This window comes from Trifolium pratense, linkage group LG6 (assembly GCF_020283565.1).
Source record: "Trifolium pratense cultivar HEN17-A07 linkage group LG6, ARS_RC_1.1, whole genome shotgun sequence".
Taxonomy (NCBI): Eukaryota; Viridiplantae; Streptophyta; class Magnoliopsida; order Fabales; family Fabaceae; genus Trifolium; species Trifolium pratense.
In genome coordinates this window covers 15,557,271-15,578,096 of record NC_060064.1, presented here as the reverse complement: position 1 = coordinate 15,578,096, position 20,826 = coordinate 15,557,271, and the positions used below count along the sequence as shown (strand labels likewise).

The following is a 20,826-nucleotide window of genomic DNA, read 5'->3' as shown; positions in this document are numbered from 1 at the left end:
ACATCCAGTTTTCCATGTCTCCTCAATGAAGAAAGCAATTGGGAATTATCAAGTCCAAGGTGAACTCCCTAAAGAGTTAGATATATCTCCTAATGATGATGTGTACCCTGAAAAGGTATTGGGATCTAGGTTAACAGTGAAGGATGGGTTAACAATATCTCAAAGCCTTGTTCAGTGGAAGAATAAATCAATAGATGCATGGGAAGATGATGATATGATACGAGGTTAGTTTCCTCAATTTAGCCTTGAGGACAAGGCTGTTATTATGGAGGAGGGTGTTGATAGGAATGTGAATGAGGAAATGGGCCTTGACTATGGTCCAAAGCCAAAAGTGCGGAGAGTTTATTCTAGAAGGAATAAGAAGTGATGAGGAATTGAAGTTAAGCTGGCGGAATATTTTAATAAAAAATTAAATTAAAAATAAAATATATAAATACACGGTGTATAAACATAACTAAGAATGATCCAAATAAGTGAAAACACTACAAAAAGAAACATCAATGATCATAAAAAAGAGAAGTTTGATGTGTCTTTGTTATTGGTTGCAGGTTGCAGCAACTACGAAGAAGAGTAAAATGCTCAACAATGAGTTACCTGATTGTGTTATATCATATATCTTTTCAAAGTTGAGTTTCAAGGATTTGTTGAAAACCAGTGCATTGTCAAAATGATGGATTCATGAATGAGTTTGGTAAAATACTCACTTTACAACCTCCATAGGAACTGGGATGTTGCACATTTCTGCCAATTTAATTAACCATATGTTGTCAAGCTCCACAACAAGACCACTGGCGGAAAAATTTACGACATTGAAGTTAAGCTGTTCAGATGTTGCATAGAATCATCAATTCCTGCAACAGAAGCTGAATGTGATGACGAATCCATTTATGTTCAAAATGCAAATAGCTAACAACAGTAAAAGCAAGATGCTAAGTGTAATGCTATCATTTTTCTTCAAAGTGATGTGATAGCATAAAAAATAGTTTCATAACCTGCAACAGATTATTATTATTCCCAATATTAATTAAAATTCATAAAATTTATTTGGGGGAAAAATTAGAGTTTTCAATTAGCGGATTTTGTCTCTCTTAGGGTTCTTGAAAACGATGCCGTTTTACAAAAAAAAAATGTTGAGTCTGTCAGACCACCGTGTGACCACCCCGGTCAGTTGAAACTGGCCAAGAACGATCCTCCACAGCGAAGGTTGAGGTCTCACAGACGAGACTTCATCCAGGCTGTTAATCACGCTCTGATAACACGATCGTGGTTCATCCACCAGACGTATGTTCCTGTCTCCTTAGAAATCAAGGACACAGTAGTACAATCCTATAGAACAAATCCTGTTCAAGTAAGATCGTGTTCGTTGCTCTACGCGTTGAGTATATAAACAATTGATTTGTACTAAGCGCTAACAATGTGGGACTTTGAACTTGTTTATGTTGTAATACTCGCTTGTAAAAATGCTTCTGATTCTTTAAGTTATTCCAGCTTTTATAACAAAGTGAGTTCGATTTAACGAAAAATCTTTTGATGCTCAATGAATACATTGAATTCGTGGTTTCAGAACAAGAGGAACTGAATAGTGTTTAACACTTTGAAAACTCTTATTTTATGCTTAGTTTATTAACACAGGAATATAAAGTAGACTTCAGGTGGCAATATAGCATTACTTTGGTGCATTGATAATCCCTTTTAATCTAATTGGATTTTATTATAACTCCTTTAATATCTTAACAACCGTTGAGAGAATTAGATATTTAAGTATTCTTTGTTAATATTTAATCAGTTATAATATTACAAATATGTGTTTTATTGATTAAGGAAATGTTGAGGAGAATGAAAATGTTTGGATATGATTTCATATTACTAGTCAAGTATGCATTTACATGAGTCATAAGGTGGTATTTATACTATCAAAGTTAGGCATAAAATAATTTACACTTACTATCGTAGCGTTGACATTAACATGGATCATTTACGTGTTACTATTTTAAGTTGAAAAAATTATATAAATATTTCAACCTTAATAATGACAAATCTCTTTCTTGCTTTTAGGATAATTTTATGGTTTTCCAAATTATTATAACATGTACCATTCATCCTTAATTATAAGCAAAAGTCAACTTTTCAACTAGAGAGTACCAATTCTACTAATCTTGTTATAGGTTAATTATTAACTAATACTATGATTCATGAACACTAAAATGGGTACCCTTTCTGCTGCACTATAAGTTTGCAATTTTCGCTGAAAAATACATGATTTTTAAAGAGATGGGTGGTGACCCAAAACTTGAAAACGCCAATAAACCCTTTTTGTGAGGTTGCCTTTGAAGATGGGCTGCTTAAGAGGTTAAAACTGTTAGATCTGGACTTGCCATGGGAGCTGATAGAGGAATCTATGTGGAGGCTCTATTCCCTCTTTGTTGCCAATATTTTGAAGAAATTTGTGAAAATTGAAAAACCTAGTCTTTTGATCCTTGACAAATGGATATTATACGTTTTCCAATCGAAAAAATCATTGCAAAAGCTAACATATGCCCAATTACAGTATCTTTTGAAACCTAGTTTGAGATTTAATCCAGTAAACCATCCTCCATGCAAAGAACATGCTTGCTAACAAGCTCTTATTGTGCTAAAAAAAAAGTAGTCATTTATTTAAATTTTAGATGAAACATAAATATTCTTCTATACATACCAAAATGAATGTTAATATCTTCATAAGGACTCTATTAATTGGGGGGCTTCCAAGTCAAGCTCTTGTCTCATGACACAGTTCATAAACCACTCACTGCTGAAAGTCCTTATACCTTTCTTTGAAGCCATGATTGCTTCTTCAATATCTTCTTCACAAGTCACAAAGATTGTTGTTGATCCTTCATTTACTTTTTCGAGTCCACTAATAACCTAATACAAGAATTAATGAAATTTGTTAACCAGTGAGCCTCAGTTTCCGAAAGAAAAAAGGAAAACAGAATGTGCGTAGATGTGTTACAGTGATGTGAATAAAGATGTATCAGGAGAAAATGCATCCAAGATGCAACATAAATGACTCTTGATATGATTATTGAATTCATTTCTCTAATTAAAAATAGCTTGGAGCACAAACAAAAACTAAGAAGTACATGTTTGGCATAAAGGAAAAGTAAATTGATTTATATTTGGACTAAAATATCTTTACTTAATACCCTAGTATTTGTCTTTAATTGCTTTACAGATTTTTTAGTTATCTCCCCCAACATAGGGTATACACCCTCCGTTCTTAGAATTGGTGTTTTTTACTTTCTGTCATGCATTTTTTTAAAAGTAATACACCAACCATCGATGAAGGGGTGTTAACATTTAAATTCCAGAAAAATAAAACTTACATTACCACCAGCAGACCTAACAATAGCAGACAGAGTTTTTGCAGAAGTTCCAACATTAGCTGCAATACATATATTATACCCCTTAAACAAAGCACGGGGACAAGCTTTTGCTCGGAAAACTGCACTTCTTAAATCTGAATTATACTTCAACAAATAATCCTTATCATTCAGAATGTGAGGTGATTCATCTGCATATTCATTTTTAAGATTGTGTTAGCAACCTGAATAATAACTCAATATAGACAAGACAGTTTGATCCATCTTACCAACAAATCTGCCTTTCCGAAAACTTTCTTTTAACCAACTTGATGATACCACCCAAGCACTGTGTAGTTAACAATATATCCTTGTTATAATTTATAAATAATCAAAACAAGGAATGCATTTAAGAATGTGGTAGGGCATTTATTATTAGTGGATAATAAGAACAACTTCACAAGAATAAAAATATAAAACAATATCAGCACTTTGGTTTTGTTTATCTTTTTAGGATCAATTAATCATCCAAAGGATGCTGTTTTGCATTTTATTGAGTTGGGTATGATATTGAATATGAAATAATGTCATGTTTAGTGGAAAATGAATTACTAATACCATACCAAGAAAAGGATTCATTTGAAAGCATCCATTAATCATCAGAAAAAAGGTTAAGCTTGCTGTAAGTATCCATCTTACAATAAATAGCCTTCACTAGTTACTTATTCAGTTTATTCCATCCGTTAACAACTAAACTGCACCATCACTTGTGTCCCTCAATAGCTAGACACTCCAAAAAGACTGCAACTGGCGCACAGTTTTCATCCAATGTCCAACACTCCAACTTCCAATATTGTTGCATGTGTTTTACTTATTTAACTTGATTAAAATGAGTAATGAACACCGAAAACAATAAATTGGTAGATGACATTGATCCTATGAAATTACACGGTAAATCTAGTACTGTACTTCCACTAATCATGTTCTGTGGAACCAACAACATTCTCAATTCTAAGTTATGGACCGCTACCTTTTGGCACATTTGAATGGTAAATTTGAAATTAAAAAACTGGTATAATATTTCCCAAACTCAAATGAGTTCTTAAATGACCAGACCCAAATTAATCTACTCAAACATCTAGAGTTTGACAGATTGCATACAACTGATATTTTGCGGAAAACTGACGATTCAAAAATATAAGGTTTGCAATAAATAATGACTCTGGCAAAGATCGTAAGTTAGCTTTAAATAGCGCAAAAATAATATTCTTTATAAATTACAAATCAATTATCTGGCAGTAGTAGTATAGAAACATGAGCAAAATTCATAACTCTAGAGATTAGGGAAATGCACTTCAAAAAATTTATTAAAACACCAAGAGATGCCAAGATTTCAATTATCTGCAAATTTTAATACAATTAAAACTTTATTTCAATTATAAATAAAATTTCAGTTTAAAATTAGGATGGCTGACATTTTGGAAGTTTTGAACCTACCCGGAACAGAGGGCGGTACAGAAATTCAGAGTTTTTCTCACTTGTCCTGTGACAACATGTGTGGTTGTGCTTCCATCAGAGGCAATAGTGCCACCAAGGTCTTCAATCACCTATATGTAAAACAAATCATTATGAAATCTAGACCCCAGTATTTACATTAATTGCCAGGATCTATGAAAAGAAAAAAAAAATAGGAAACGAAAAATCAGATCCCCTATTATTTTCCTACTATCTGCAGTAAACCAAACCTTAAAAAGAAAGAGCGTTACAGTCAAAACGTAGAGACCAGGTCTCTAAATAAAAACTACAGTTTAAGAAAGAAAACAAATGTTACTCATCACAAACCTTTGCAAGCTGTGTTTTCTTAGCATCATCAGTGATATTCATCAACATGATTCTAAAGCATTGTTTAGTTGATTGCAGTTTTAGGCTGAGGGGAGCTTCTACATGCATATGGTCTCCAATACATTTTGTTGAGTTCTCTGTAATTGCAGTATTGCAATGAGGGGCTTCCAAAGAACAAGGATTGGTCCTATCAGCCTCTGAGACAAAACCCCAGCTAGAATCTGAATGACAGTCAGCTATCTGGCTTCCTCTCACTCTCTTTGATTTCAACGAGGATGAAGAAGCTTCCCAGGCCCTCTTTGCAACTTTTGTAGATTGAGAACAATTTGCTACATTAGCATTATTTCCATCCTGGGAACAATCTGCACCACTTGTTTGTCTATCATCATTTGCTCTGGCAGAAGCAACAGTGTCATTGCAGCAGTTCTTAGGATTCTGACTGTCAAATCCTGTCCGTTGTCCAAGAATTCACAACTTATAAAAAATATAGCATAAAATACCTAATAGTCATAATAAAATATTTATTTACTTTTTCTAATACCAGCCAAAAATATTAAAATATAGAAAATTATCTCGATTGGGAGTATGGGAGAGAGATTGATGAATTACCACTGAGTTTTCCATGTCCTCGTGAAGTTCCAACTTTTACCAAAGCCTTAGGTTTACTTTGATTTGTGCCTGTTCTACGGGAAGTTTTCAAATTAATGAGTGGTTCCCCTGAGGATTCAGGCCCCTCATTTTCAACAATTGCAGGTGTAAAGGAATTCTGATGAGGCTGTGAGGGGAGACACTTCCCAGAGTTAGAATTGTCCTCCAACAATTCCTTCCTTAGGTGTAAAATCATGAGAGTCGAACCACCAGGAAAGCATAATGCTTTGCGAATATCAGCTTTTACAGGTAGCCTGCGGGCTCTACCTTTTGTATCCACCTGTGCTATTGATGAAAAACCCTGCAATTTTTGTTGAAGAAAGTTATAATCCCAAACTAAAGAATCATCTTTTACTGAATAAAATGCATGCTTCTAAATTCGGCAAACTGTATTAATATCATTAAATCTTTATCTTACTATATTTACTGGCCTCTTTGCATAAATGTAAAGTTTTTCTAGCAGCGGATAAAACTAGAAAACAAACACAATGGAATTCTTGCAAGGATGATCACAAATCTATAGAAAATTTTAGACTGAAAATGAATGATCATTCATATAATAAACAGCTGTCTGTAGAAAAACTCTAGACTAAAATCATTCTTGCAAAAATGAATATTTCTTCACTTATGATATACTGTATTGTCGGTAGTATAGCTTCTGTAATGTGGCATTGAACAAGCTATCCTGAGCCCAATCCACCGTATATTCCAGAGACTTCTAAAGTCTGTTAGAGTTAGTTACAGTTTGTTATGACTATATATTCTGGTGTAAGCAGGTTCTTTTCATTAAGTCGGTATATCAAAGATTTCAGAATTCAGATCTACACTCTATGAATTCTCTCTCAGTTTCTATACTTCAATACTATGATCTACCCAAGACTCAAGAGAATTTTTGTTTAGACGTTACCTGTTTAAGCCAAAATCCTTCAGATTCTTTGTCTCCCCAACAAAAAATGGAGCGAATGCCAACATTCTGAAGTCTCTTCCGTAGCTCTAGAAACAACAGATGACCAATACCCTGCAGGATATTAACTAGTAACTAACTAAGAAACCTTATATGAAGCCGTAAATTATAGTTATTTATTGTGAACACCTATCCATATATATAAAAAGGCTGCAGATGACATGAGTAGGAGAATTCGAAAAGGCTTAACATTTCATGTAAGTAGCTACAGCTCAAAATGATTGAGATGCAAATAAATCAAAAGAACATCTAAATACTGCATGGCATAAGACTTCTTTAACATGCATAATCCTGGAGTTGACAAGAAAAATTCAGGTAAATTCCTAAACATTGGTGCCCTTGGAAACAAAATGACCATGTAAGTTTTCACTAAATATCTCTTGCACGAACCCTGGTTACTTAGAATATCATCATGAAGGTATCTAATTAACTGCATTATACCCAGTAAAAACAAGGAAATTACATTAGAACTAAATCAGAAGCTTTATATAAAATTTCGTAAGCAAAACCAAAAGAATGTTGCTGTGGTTGACCATTGCAAGTTAATTTCTTGAAACTGACTCAAGACGCCGGCACTGAATAGTGCTCGCACCATAAAGCCAATAGCCAAGGCGGCCAGACCCTCGAACCCGAGTCGAAAAAAGATGAGGCTTAGAGCCCTGTTGATGATTGTAAATTTCCACCTCATAAAAAGAGGATCGGAATCAATGAAGATAAAGACATTGTAGAACAATAGAAGGCAGAATAAAACGATCGAAACTCTGACCAAATAACTAGACATTCGCGACCATTTCCGTTCAACATGACTTAATATGAAGTTTTTCCTAATAGCGCTATCAGTCGTCTTTCGAGGAGACATTTTAAATAACAAAAAAAAAAAAAAAAAACTGGAATATATAAAATATAAGATCAGTAGATGACCTTCCGTTGATAGATTGCATTGACAGCTGCAAGTGGGATCTCTGCATATTGGGTATCTGCAGGGATGATTTGATAAGTAATTGCAGCAATAACCTGTAAAATGATGAAAGTCAGTAGTAACTTAAGATGTTGTGAATTAAAATAGATATTTATTTTTATTTCTCTAAAATCCGCTGGTATGCATTATTTTCTAGCTCAAATTAGATGAAGCAGCAAAAATATTGTATTCTTTTATTTCTAAACTGGATGGTCCTAGGAATTTCTAAACTGGATGGTCCTAGGATGAAAAAAGGATGAAAAAAGAGAGTATCAGCAAAGATCAACCAGCGCTATTATTGAGACGATGTCAACCCGCTTGTAGAATCAACACTGCATGCAATGATGACTAAACGTAAAGACATGATGTAATTTGATACACAATCACAAAGACTCGGAATCTTGGGGGCGAATCGTTCGGGATAACCCGAGTTTGGTTCCTGGTAGGAACAAATCTTGGCCAAGCTTTATTTACCTCACGACCGAACTCGAGATTACCGGGGTCTTGTTCCCCGGGGAACCAGAGGGTTGGTACAAAAAAAAAAGTGTTAGGATTTCTGATTAAGAAATAGACACGGACTCTACTTAATTTGGAAATGTACTAGGACCAAAGCATTGTCCTTTTAACTGATTTATGGGATAGTGCAGCATAGATTATTTATCGCAGCACAATACAAGACCAAAATATGGACTCACAAACATAAAACACCAATATAAAACGAGCCTTCTATAGTCATCGAGCAAATACCTTCCCTAAATCTCCGGTCAAATTGGACTTCAGAAGTAGTGTTCGATATTTCCTGCAGGAACACACAATTAATACTTTAGAAATAATCTATTAAAATCACCATAGTTAGTGAACTATCTAGCGTGCATTATGATCACAGCGGAGAAGCAAAGACAGTGAAAAGTATCTATTACCCATTAGTCACACATCTCTCAAGAAACTTCGATTGCTTTCCAGTATTCGCAGCATAATTCATTCCAGGTAGCTCTGTCATATACATCTCTAATACTTCCTGCAAACCCATCAATTTACATTCAAAGCATTAATTTTTTTAAAATTTCTAGATTTATACATAACTATAAGCACGGATACATCTATGATTAAGGGTGTTGTGGTGTCCAACACGACACGTGTCGGAGCCGGACAACTCAGGCAGGTGTCCAAATAAAATCATTTTTTTCTTTACTCTAACACTCTTTGGATTGGTGTATGACACTTGTAAGACACTCGTACAACACATGCGGGCAAGTGTCCCAAAATTATTAATTTTTTCTTTACTCCTTAAAAACATACATATTTACAAGGGTTAAAGATGTGTCGAAACAACAATGTTGATCAATGAGACATTAAAGACATTACATTTTGATCACTGAGTCCGTTCTTCATAGAAATTACAAATAAGCCATGAATGGGTGTTACCTGAATGTATCCTTTGCTAATATCATCAACATCTTTAGGATTAAGCAACACAAACTCTCGTTCTACAAAAATATTAGCCGAATAACAATCATTATAATCACACAAATGAATAATACAACGAATCGAATGTAAAGATAACTTTTTTACCAGTTTCTTCAGAAGCGTTTTTATGGTTACCAGAAACATCTTGTATCAAAGAAACACAGTAAAAACTGTTAATCGCAAATCGAATCAAATGAATAGAAATAGAAACATTGTTAATTGAAGAAAAGACAAAATTACCAGATACTTTGATCTTTCCGCTACGAGGGAGAGTGATTAAGAGATCGTTGGAAGTGGAATTGCAGGTGAAAGTGGTGGCTTCGACAGTAATTTGGCAGTTACCTGTGAAATGAGAAGAATGAGATTAGAAATGCAGTTATCGGAATCGAAAAGGGAATGATGTTAGGGTTTGAAGAATGAATCACCGATGAAGATTGAGGAGTTTTTTGGTTTTGGCGCCATGTTTTTTTTGTTTTGGTGTTCAATTTGGGTTTGCTTTTTCGATTTTATAGAAGCGGGAGAGGTCATGGCTATTTTTTTTTTATTAAAGCAATCAATGGCTATTTTCTAGCTCCTTCCTAAACTCGCATTTTTATTTTCCTTATATAGTACTATATTTTAATTTTAGTAAGGCTTAAATGCAGTTTTACCTCTCTTATTTTGAATAAATCGAAATTTTATCCTCCTATTTTAAAATCTGGAATTTTACAACCCCAAATTATGCACAAAATCTGCTTCTGAGCCTCAACTTCAAAGTTTCGAACAGAACTCAATTTTGATCAATAATTCACCAAACCGGTACCAAAATGATCGTAATCAAGTTAGCTTTCCATAGACGCCCCACTAAATTTGAAGTTACAGAGGGAGAGTATTTATCAATTTAATGAAGGTATAGGATGAGCACAAACACAGAAGAGCTATCGAAATGAGCACAAATCTTGTTGATTGAATAAAAAAAATGCAAGCAAAGCGGTATAGGATGAGCTACATGAATGGGCAAACACGGAAGAAACAGTGTTTTGAGAGAGTGAAAAAGGAGACAAAGGGTTGCTTGTCCAATGGGGTTTAAACAATACAAAAAAGTCTAAATTTGGTCCCACAAATTGTTGACATGTCAATTTAGTGTCTTTGTAATTCGAGTCAAACGTTTCAATTTAGTCTTTGAGATTTGCCATGTGGAAAATAACATAGTATGTCAGCAACGTTAATTCTATCAACTAATTAAAAATGACAGATGGACTACGTGATTGACGTTTTTAAAACTAAAGACTAACGTAAAATTTCGTTAATTTAGGGCACTAGTATGCCAATTTTGCGCGGCGGGATGGATCGCTCACCTGATTTTTGTTAAGAATGAAAGAAGTTAAAAATAAAGGTCTAGAATTGTGTTTGTATCTTATAGGTTCTTTAAGAAAAACAAAATGCATGTATAGTTCATTTAAGTTTTACATTTGTATCATAGACGTTTGTATCATATAGTTCATTTAAGTTTTACGTTTGTAACAGACAAGTCTTAAAAATTAAGACCTTGATGTTAAAAATTACAAACTTAAAAACTTATTTATTAATTAAAAAATCTAAAGGACTTATAACTTAAAAAACTTAAATAATTAAATGTAATATAAACATAAAATTTAAAAAACTTAAATGATCAATCTAATATAAACTTAAATGATACATTTCGCCAAAAAAATATCTAATATTAAGAATTAGCCACTAACTTTAACAATTTAAAAAAAAATGCCAATTTTGCAAAAATCAAGTATTAAGTTGGACATTTACAAGACTGTTCCCCGTAGACTGCCGCTACTTGTACTATACTGTGTTGGTGCCACTGTCCTGGCTCCTGAACCAGTTTATCTCATTATCTCCACAATTTGATTTTGAAGCCATGGCAATTTTATTCTCTACAATTCTACTTCCTTCCACTAACCTCACTTCAAAACTACCCATTTTCAACAACCCACAACATCACGCATTTCCATCTCTTCGCCATTTCACAGGTAACTAACTAACTAACTTACTCCTTTCATTATTCTTCTTCTTCCTCTTTCAATTTTCAGCACCCCCATATTCATTTTTCTCACACCCATTTCTATTTTACATGATTTAATTCTAGATACTACTAAACGCTTTCATAAAGCTTCGTCTTTTATTGCTTTTGCGCTGAACGGTAACCCCACTCAGAGACCCAGAAGAGATAGTAGAAACCCGGTTTTGAGTGAAGGTAGAGATGAAGATGAAGCTCTTGGACTCATTTGCCCTGGTTGTGGAATTTTCATGCAAGATAAAGATCAAAACCTTCCTGGGTTTTACCAACAAAAAGAGGTCAAAGTTGAAAATTTTACAGATGATGATTATGTGTTTGATGAAGATGAAGAACCAGAAGACGGCGACGAAGATGATGAAGAAGAAGACGATGATGATGATGATGACGACGAGGGTGAAGAAGTTCAGGGGTCAATTAATGAGTTTGATGAGTTAGAAGCTATGTTACTTGGTGAAGAAAATGATGGTGAGCTTGATTTAGATGGGTTTAAACAAGCAGGGGTTGGTTATGGTAATGTTACTGAGGAGGTTTTGGAGAGGGCAAGGAAGAAGAAAGTATCAAAAGCTGAGAAGAAGAGAATGGTTAGAGAAGCTGAGAAGGTGAAAGAAGAGGTTACTGTTTGTGCTAGGTGTCATTCCTTGAGAAATTATGGGCAGGTGAAGAATAACACAGCTGAGAATTTGATCCCTGATTTTGATTTCGATAGGTTGATTTCGACTAGGTTAATGAATCCTGCTGGTAGTGGTAGTTCTACTGTTGTTGTTATGGTTGTTGATTGTGTTGATTTTGATGGTTCTTTCCCGAGAACGGCTGTGAAATCGTTGTTTAAGGCTTTTGAAGGTATTCAGGAGAATTCGAAGAAGGGTAAGAGATTGCCGAAGCTTGTTCTTGTGGCTACTAAGGTTGATCTCCTGCCGTCTCAGGTTTCTCCTACGAGGTTGGATAGATGGGTTCGACACCGCGCAAGTGCTGGAGGAGCGCCTAAGTTAAGTGCGGTTTATTTGGTCAGTTCTCGAAAGGATTTGGGAGTGAGGAATGTGTTGTCGTTTGTAAAGACTTTGGCCGGTCCTCGTGGGAATGTGTGGGTGATTGGGGCTCAAAACGCTGGGAAGTCGACTCTAATCAATGCTTTTGCGAAGAAAGAAGGAGCCAAAGTTACAAAGCTCACAGAAGCTCCAGTTCCTGGGACGACGCTTGGGATATTGAGAATTGGAGGAATTTTGTCGGCTAAAGCTAAGATGTTTGATACTCCAGGGCTCTTGCATCCGTATTTATTGTCGATGAGATTGAACCGGGAGGAACAAAAGATGATTGAGATACGGAAGGAACTTCGACCTCAGACATATAGAATTAAGGCAAGTTACTTATTGCTACCTGTCATTCTCTTATTTTCTTGCATAGATTATACATTTATATGTGTGCTTTTTGCATGTCCCTTAGTTAATAGCTAACAGAAATGAGAATAGTTCTTATGTAAGTGTTTTGTTTTCTTTGAATGTTTACGATCCGTGCAATTATCTGGTATATGGAGATTATAAGGTTTTTGTGTGTATTAGTATTTATATCAGTGTTATTAGATTGCAGCTATAGCATAGCGGTATTTGAGCAAATTGCTATTGTCATGTGATACACTATTTAGTCCAAAGTGTTGTCAAACAGCGGCGCTATAGCATTGCAGCGTAGCGTAGCGGAATTCGAACAAACAACTATTTTTTTCGCAATCCGCAACTGACAGTACTGATGTATTTTTCAAACACGAGATACTATTTGAATCATACATGCTGATTTTATTTTGCAGGCAGGACAAGCTATACATGTTGGCGGCTTGGCGAGACTTGACCTCATTGAATCCTCTGTTGAAACAATATATGTCACAGTTTGGGCATCGGCAAATGTTTCTCTACACATGGGAAAAATCGAAAACGCTAATGAGATTTGGAATAATCATGTTGGTGTCAGGCTTCAGGTAAATTTTTTCTTATTATCCTACAAAACTAAATATTCTTCCATCAATATCAATAGTGTTTATGCGGTTATACTTTGTTTTACTGAGTAGGTATAAGACTGCATTTTTCAGTATCTTGACCATCTTTTGTTTAATCCGTTTGATTGATTTGCTCATACTGAATTCCATCTTGAAGAACTCTAGGGAAGAACAGATTTTCTACATGAAACAAGCATAAAGATTATTAAATCTTTGCTCATTTCATATTTTTCCTGATCCCTTTATGCTCTTGCATATCTCACTTAACATGTGATAGAAAGGAAGATTTTGCATGGTGTCTCTGCATGTTATACTTTTGTATTTGAAGAATCTAACGAGAAATATATCTTTTGATTTTCGAAAGGGTGTCTAGGGTAGGGGGAGTGTACTTTTATATATTTGAGTTTTGACTTTTGAGCACATTATACAATTGGGTGTCTAGGGTAGGGTGTCTAGGCAATGTGGGCATGGAATATGCTGGAAAGATCTTTGCTTTGCTATTCAAACTTCACAAATTCGTTTCGGGACTTCCTGAAGCAAAAAAGGTGCTACTTTATGTCCTGAAATCTAAGACATACTTTTTAGAAGAAAAAAGGACATTTTAATCAGTAAATAAACTTTGAATCTCATTTAACAGTAGCACTCTGAAAACGGAAGCTTTTTTGCTTCTTTGTTGCTGATTGCGGTTGCCACACGCTCAGTGATATATAATATTGATTATCGGTGTTAATTATTATTTTTTATCAAGCCCCATATGTTGGTAGTTGTAAAACATGTGAATGAAGATAGATTGACCTTCCACTTCTCTTCTTTCTCGGCCTCCTCTTCCTCCCGGATTGGTGCTTTTCCGTTGTCTTTTGACGATGAAAATACTTCATACTACATACTCCGGAGTATGTTGTGTAAACTTTAGAATTTATTTAAAAATAAGCACTTTTAAATTCAACCCCAAGCTTAGGAAAAAAAGGAATTTTTATTAAGTAAATAAACTTAAACCCATTTGGGTTGGTGCATTGGTATTGGCTTGGGACCTGGGAGTGTGCTCCTCTTGAGGTCTGAGGTTCGATTCTCTCTGGCGCCAATTTGAGTGGGCTAATTTAGCTTCTTCAAAAAAAAAGTAAATAAACTTGAGATTTCTTTTATCAAAAAAAAACCTTTTTAGGTCCCATATACATGTTCCATTCTTCAGTTTTTTAGATTAGTTTATTATGCATATCAGTTGCATGTAAGTTGGGTTGGGATTATTTTAGAAGCGTAAATTTGTAGGTATATATAAGTGTAGAGGCAAGTGTAATCGCTTCTCTTTAATTGTATATTAATATTAAATTCAGTTTTTTTATTAATGCCGTAGAAGTTTTATTATTTTTAATTGTAGCTTAGTTAGTTTAAGATCCTATGTTAACACAACTATAAAATCCTGTTCATGGCAACTGTTCTGCATAATGGAGTAATTGAATAAACAAAGAAGATATGTCCTAAACAATTTTTCTTTCAATTACAGTCCACAAAGAAATAAGTTATACACTGTCTTATTAGTTGCTAGTAATATAAATTATTGATGAACAGAAATTGTTTCTGAAGTCTTCAATAATCCTTTATTATTTAAAGTTTACAGTGAGCTGTCAGTGTAATTTTGCTAATACTCTCACATTAAAGTGTAAATCTTTGGATCTCAGATGTAAATTTATAGATGATCACTTCAATATGACAGAAAGTAAGTATGGGGGGTGTAGGCTGACTTGGTTTTAAGGTATATATGTATTGCTTGGCAAATTTGTGCAGCTTGCATGGTTTATGCTTTATATTCACTGCTAAATGAACGGACACTCGATTGTAGCAATACACTGTAATTTGGACTGTGGTATTTAATCACAGCTTTGTAGGGTACTGTATAACCCTAAACACTGCAGATGATAATAGAAACTATAGTAGTCACTCTATTGTCAAAGACGTAGGGACAATTGGCCGAATTTTGTGACCAACGATTTATGTCTTGTGTGTTTTTATGTATTTACTTTAGAGACAGATTTGCTGTTCTAACACTATGTTTTCTCTAATTTAAATTTTCATTTTTGTTCTTATTCCAGCCTCCGATCGGTAATGACCGCGGAGCAGAACTAGGTACATGGAAAGAAAGGGAAGTAAAAGTATCTGGAACAAGTTGGGATGTCAACTGCATGGACATATCAATAGCTGGTTTCGGTTGGTTCTCTTTGGGTCTTCTAGGTGAAGCAACCATGAAATTATCGACCTATGATGGAGTTGAAATAACTTTGAGAGAACCATTGGTACTTGACCGGGCCCCATCTCCTGAGAAAGCTGGTTTTTGGTTACCAAAAGCTATATCTGAAGCTATTGGTAACCAAACTAAACTTGAAGCTCAAAGAAGGAAAAAACTTGAAGACGAAGATACAGAATTGGTAGGGGCAGGGTCAGAGATATCTGCATGAAAAGAATTGAATCGGTTTGCCTGTGGCTTTCGTTGAGAATGATAGTAGGAGCTGTAAGCCTGTAACTGAACTGACTTGTTTTAGAGGCAATAATGTGTTTGCAATGAGAAGCTTTTGCGTTCAATTTTCTCCACCATGTTGGTGTGAATGTGATTTCAACCACCAACCTTAGAAAGAGAATATAGAGATTAGTACTACACTCCATGGCTGCTGTTTAGATAGATGTCAAAGTTGGTGACTGTATGTAGTTTTTAGATGAGTTGTAAGACTTTTTTTAATAAATTGTAAGATTTGTTGTGTTGTGTCTTTCATGTACAGATATATTCTCTCATACTTTTTGTTGTCGGATTTTAAAGAACAAATTTTGAAATTCTATCATGTACCTGCACTCCTTCACTTAGAAAAACTTCTACTAATATTATAATTATTCAAATTTTGCACCTTTATTTTTTATATTTGAACCTCTTCTCAAATCTCTTTGTACTATCTTTTTTCCTTATATCACCAAAGAATAAGATCTAAAACAAAGTTTGAGAAATGTCTGTTTGCATTAAGTGAGAAACCTTTAAGGTAAACCTGGATTTGAATCCTCTCCTTTTATTCCTCTCCAATTCCCTCTTCTTCTTTTTTTATGTGTCTATATCTCTCATCATTTCTTCTCTCTCATCATCACTTATTTATTTTAAATTTCACTCTCTTCACACTCACAAAACAAGCAAAAGGAGAAGGAATTGGAGAGGAATAAAAGGAGGAATAATCACAAACGTATTTTTCCACGATGGAAAGGTTGTGTGTGGATGTGCATTTTTCTTCAATGGACGTGCAAACAATATCGTCTTATACACTCGAAGACCAAAATCATTATTTACTCAGAGTAAATATACATTCTTCTTCTTCTATATATTGGGATGAAGGAATAACCGATCTTCCCCACCTCGACTCTAACTCAACTGGTGGAACAGCTCCCCAAAACAGCGAGAGAAGCTGGAAAAGCGGAACTCGGGGAGCCCTCAGAACCTCGGTTTTGTCAAAAGACAAAGGAAAAGCACAACTCCGGGAGGAAGAGGAGGCCGAGTAATAGATACATTGAATTCTTATAATTCTAATATTCATGTTTTTTATTTTTATATGATAATCATTAAATATGATAATCATTAATAAAAGTTAAATAATTTGCACTCACGAGTGTCTTGGATTAACATCACTGGGGAGCAAGGGATTCACCGTATTTGCAATTCATCAGACAAGAAGAGAAGCTAAAATACATTTTTTGTTCCGAGAAAAAATACATTAGAATGTTTTAGCAATTTCTGTTTAAATATTCAAGAATTAGATTATAATATTTGTGTTTGAATACGTTTAATATTGGTCAACTGATTGCTTCTAAATTAGTAGTATGGTGTTGTCAAACTCCATCACACTGAGTTCTGTCAAACAAAATTTACAGGCAGCGTGAAGTTGAATGCATCCATTTTGAAGATAGGTAAAAATTTATGAGTAAAACAAATCTTACTTCTTTTTTACTTTTTTCTATTCTCATTTTGCCATATTACTTGTAGCAGCTATTACAACGTCAATACTTGAAATATTTTTTACATTTTTTCTTTTCCTTCTCTCTATTTACCATAGATTTTGGTAAGAAGGAATGATTGAAATTTGAAACTTTACCTATACAAAAGTTACAGAAAGTTAAATCTGACATGATACATTAGCTAAACGACCGAAAGCTAAAGCAAGATCATCGCATTCGGCCTCTTTGGTAGATGTGTTGGAAGCTCCGTCTTCGGCTCATCCAGTAAATTTCTTTGCCTCCACAAAAGTTTGCTCTGAAAGATCAAAACCCCTCATTAGCAAATCAAAAATCAAACTCAACTATTCATAATAAAAAATTAATCCCAATGTTGTCAATCGCAGATTACAGATAATATCGATTTGTTCAAATACAATAACAATTTGTCCAAATTCTAGTGCCTCTATTCAACAACATTGATTAATACTTTTGTGACTAATTAGATATTTTTCATAACTAATCTTCAAAACCATTATTCATGCCTAAAATTTCAAAGACCAAATTATGTTACACAATTATATACCTTGTGCTTCAGAAGACCTGATAAACTCTTCAAGTTGAGCTTCAATAGAAAGATCATCATCAACATCAAGATCAAATGCATCAGGCAACAAATCAACCACATCATTGCCAACAAATTCATCATCATCATAAAAGTCTTCATCTTCATTTAGCTGGCTAACCCAGTAATCATGATACCATGTAAGTGTTGTCACCAACTGCCACCATTCCGGAGAGAAATCCTCCACATGGCGAAAAGCAGCCGGAATGTAAAGTGGTGCATTAGGGTTTAGTGTTGATCTTCCTCCAGATACTAATGCCATCTTGATCACCTTCACTCTTATATCACTTTTTTCCTTAATCTGCATCATAAAAAAACATTCAACAATCTTATTAAAGATCAATAATCCAAGAAAACCATAAACAACGCAAAATTCTAATCATAATAATAAAATATGAACTTTTTTTATGAATTTATGATCTAACTGCTACATAAACCTTTAATTCTAATTTTTCTGAATATATCTGAACATTACTATCAGGAGATAATTTCAATTCCAATAATTTCACAAAAATCATAAAATAAATCACATAAAAAATTGTGATGATTTTTGCAGGTGGAAGAATAAAATTAGATCACACGTGAAAAAAAAAAAGAAAAAAAGAAAAAGAAAATGAAAAGCCAGATCTGAAATGAAAATTCAAAATCAACTCTATTTTGACTCCTTTCGAGTAAAGATCGGTTAAATTCATGTAATAAAAAATTCACACAAAAAATGAAATTCAATAGTTTCAGATAATCGATCAAGCAAATAATTATTGAAAATTGAACGAATAAGTAATAGTTGAATTTTGGTGCAATTAATTAAAGTAGAGAAAATGAAAACGAAAGTTCGAGGATAGAGAGAACGAAGAAAAAGGAATTACCAGAGAAATATCGTTAGCGAGAATCGAGAGACACGCGTTGAAGCGAATCGAGAACGTGAATTTATAGAAGGGGGAAAAGAATATCCGAACCTAATTTGGTTCGGGAATTAAATGGGGCCCACTATTGTAGGTTTGGTGAAAGCACCGTCCAGTGTGCGTCTTGGTTCGGACGCAACGTGGTGGTGGCTTGGTCAATTCAACTGTGCGCGTATTCTTAATTTTTTTTTGTTGACTTTTCTTGAAATCTTTTTAATAATTGTTTAATGTTTTTAAATCTCTCACCTTTTCATCATTTTTCTCGTTTGTGTTTTTGTTCTACGGTTCTTAATTTGTTTCTAAGATAAATTATAGATTCTGTGCCACGATTATCTAAACTTATCTTCCAAAAATTTAGCTAAACTGGTTAATTGTGAAAGTAAAATGTATGTTCAATAAACATTAGCTAAATTAACATTCACAACTCATGGTTGTGACATTTATTAATAAATTAGTGAATCAGTAGATCATAAAATTGTTGTATTCTCATGTGTTCATTCATACATTGAGATGTACTGTATAAATGAACTTTTATGTATGCTGATATTTAAATAATGGATCAGGAAGGACACGAAAGGAAAAAAATATCAAAATAAAAAAAAGGACAAAAAAGAAGCTCGTTTTGTGGTGAATAATAAGTTTTGCATCATGTACGAGTTAATTTTTATTATTGGATAAATGAAATACGATGAGACTTTTTTATTATAATTGATATGATGGGACTTGCTAACTAAATTGTGAAAAATATATAAAAAAAATGTTAACTAGTTCTCTCGAAGCTACACTAGTTCACGTCCAGTTCGGCCTAAAAAATAAGGAAATCAAATAGTATAGTAATGTTATGTTGAAACTTGTGTAGTCAATATTTTTAAAATTATAATCCACTTAGATGGGTATGATGGTATTGACTTGAGATCTGAGAGTGTACTATTCCTTAATTTATAAAGAACCAGTTTTAGCTATTTCTAATACTATTTCATATTTCATATGAGATAGTATATAGCTGATAGACAACCAGTTTTAGCTTTTGACCCGAAATTCGGGCAACCCACTTGCACTGACCAATGAAAATAGAAGCATGTTTCTTGATTATACGTATCCATGAGTTTTCTCCCATTTGATGACCTAATTTAACTTTTTCAAAAAAATTTATAAAGAATGTTTATTTTCAATACAAACTTTACCTTTTTTATTTTCTTAACCGATTCTTCGGAAACATTAGTTAGCATATCCCAAATATATTTGTTGATTGAGGAAGGCCATATAATTTGTAGTTTTATGAATAAAAAGTTCCTAAGCATAATTTATAAAACTTAAAACAGACATGAGAATGAAGGATTCCCAAAATTTCCTTAAAATAAATTTGTGATCCATAAAATGGACACCCCTTAAATTACTTATTTACTCTTTGTAAAAAGCCAATCTTTAGGGAAAAACAATTTGAGATCATGAGATGCCTCAATTAGAAACCCAAAAAAAAAAAAAAAAATGCATTCATGCATGCATGTGTGTCCATTTTGGATCCCACAACGTGATGCATGTTCCAAGTTTCATGTTCTAAGTTATTGAACATGGGTTGTGTGACTTTTGAGCAAGGTTGGTATGAAAATGGATAAATAAAATGTCTTGATGATGACGATTTTGGATATATAGATATAGATGATAAGTTGTATTATGATCATTGAGTGAAAAATAAATTGTATTATAACAAAAAATGCATGACCAAATTAAAATGCCGCCTTTAGTTTTGTTTTGCAAGTTGAGTTTTAGAGGAGAGAAAATGGTGTACTCTTTCTTCTTTTTAAAATTAAGAACACTATTTTTTTTTTGGTACATAAAGAGGGCAACAAGCCCAAAAAAAAATAAAAAATTAAGAACACTATTTTAAAAAACAATGTTATCTTTCTCTCATGTCTCATGAAGTTTGCGAAGCGGTGGAGAAAATTAAGCATATCCCATGTTTGTATTATGAATGGAATGTATATCCTCTCGATTGTATTGTTAGATAATGGAAGGGTGGTTATAAGTTTTTTTTTGGGTATGGAAGTCTCCCATTTTTGTTATTGAGGCTCTTTTTTATTTTTTCCG

General features: G+C 33.9%; 3 protein-coding genes and 1 non-coding gene across 4 annotated transcripts; 1 reads left to right on the top strand and 3 right to left on the bottom strand.

Moving 5' to 3' along the window:
• Nucleotides 1-1,133: 1,133 nt before the first annotated feature.
• On the bottom strand, nucleotides 1,134-1,358 carry LOC123893377. Its single transcript, XR_006803478.1, has one exon. It is a non-coding gene; the product is annotated as a small nucleolar RNA U3 (small nucleolar RNA).
• A 1,133-nt stretch (nucleotides 1,359-2,491) lies between these two features.
• LOC123889750 lies at nucleotides 2,492-9,800 on the bottom strand. Its single transcript, XM_045939236.1, has 14 exons — nucleotides 9,646-9,800; nucleotides 9,461-9,562; nucleotides 9,326-9,364; nucleotides 9,179-9,240; nucleotides 8,674-8,771; nucleotides 8,501-8,552; nucleotides 7,717-7,809; nucleotides 6,739-6,849; nucleotides 5,793-6,132; nucleotides 5,184-5,632; nucleotides 4,839-4,948; nucleotides 3,632-3,690; nucleotides 3,366-3,553; nucleotides 2,492-2,904 (listed from the first exon to the last, which is right to left on the bottom strand). The coding sequence occupies exons 1-14, from the start codon at nucleotides 9,746-9,748 to the stop codon at nucleotides 2,716-2,718; spliced, it is 1,995 nt and encodes a 664-aa protein (XP_045795192.1). The 5' UTR covers nucleotides 9,749-9,800; the 3' UTR covers nucleotides 2,492-2,715.
• Nucleotides 9,801-11,003: 1,203 nt separating this feature from the next.
• Nucleotides 11,004-16,015, top strand: LOC123889998 (GTP-binding protein BRASSINAZOLE INSENSITIVE PALE GREEN 2, chloroplastic). Its single transcript, XM_045939535.1, has 4 exons — nucleotides 11,004-11,223; nucleotides 11,340-12,625; nucleotides 13,069-13,236; nucleotides 15,342-16,015. Exons 1-4 carry the CDS (start codon nucleotides 11,112-11,114, stop codon nucleotides 15,702-15,704), a joined length of 1,929 nt encoding a protein of 642 aa, XP_045795491.1. The 5' UTR covers nucleotides 11,004-11,111; the 3' UTR covers nucleotides 15,705-16,015.
• Nucleotides 16,016-17,194: 1,179 nt separating this feature from the next.
• On the bottom strand, nucleotides 17,195-19,021 carry LOC123890467 (protein EARLY RESPONSIVE TO DEHYDRATION 15). The gene is made up of 3 exons (XM_045940074.1): nucleotides 18,703-19,021; nucleotides 17,798-18,137; nucleotides 17,195-17,530 (listed from the first exon to the last, which is right to left on the bottom strand). The coding sequence occupies exons 2-3, from the start codon at nucleotides 18,096-18,098 to the stop codon at nucleotides 17,493-17,495; spliced, it is 339 nt and encodes a 112-aa protein (XP_045796030.1). The 5' UTR covers nucleotides 18,099-18,137; nucleotides 18,703-19,021; the 3' UTR covers nucleotides 17,195-17,492.
• Nucleotides 19,022-20,826: the final 1,805 nt, after the last annotated feature.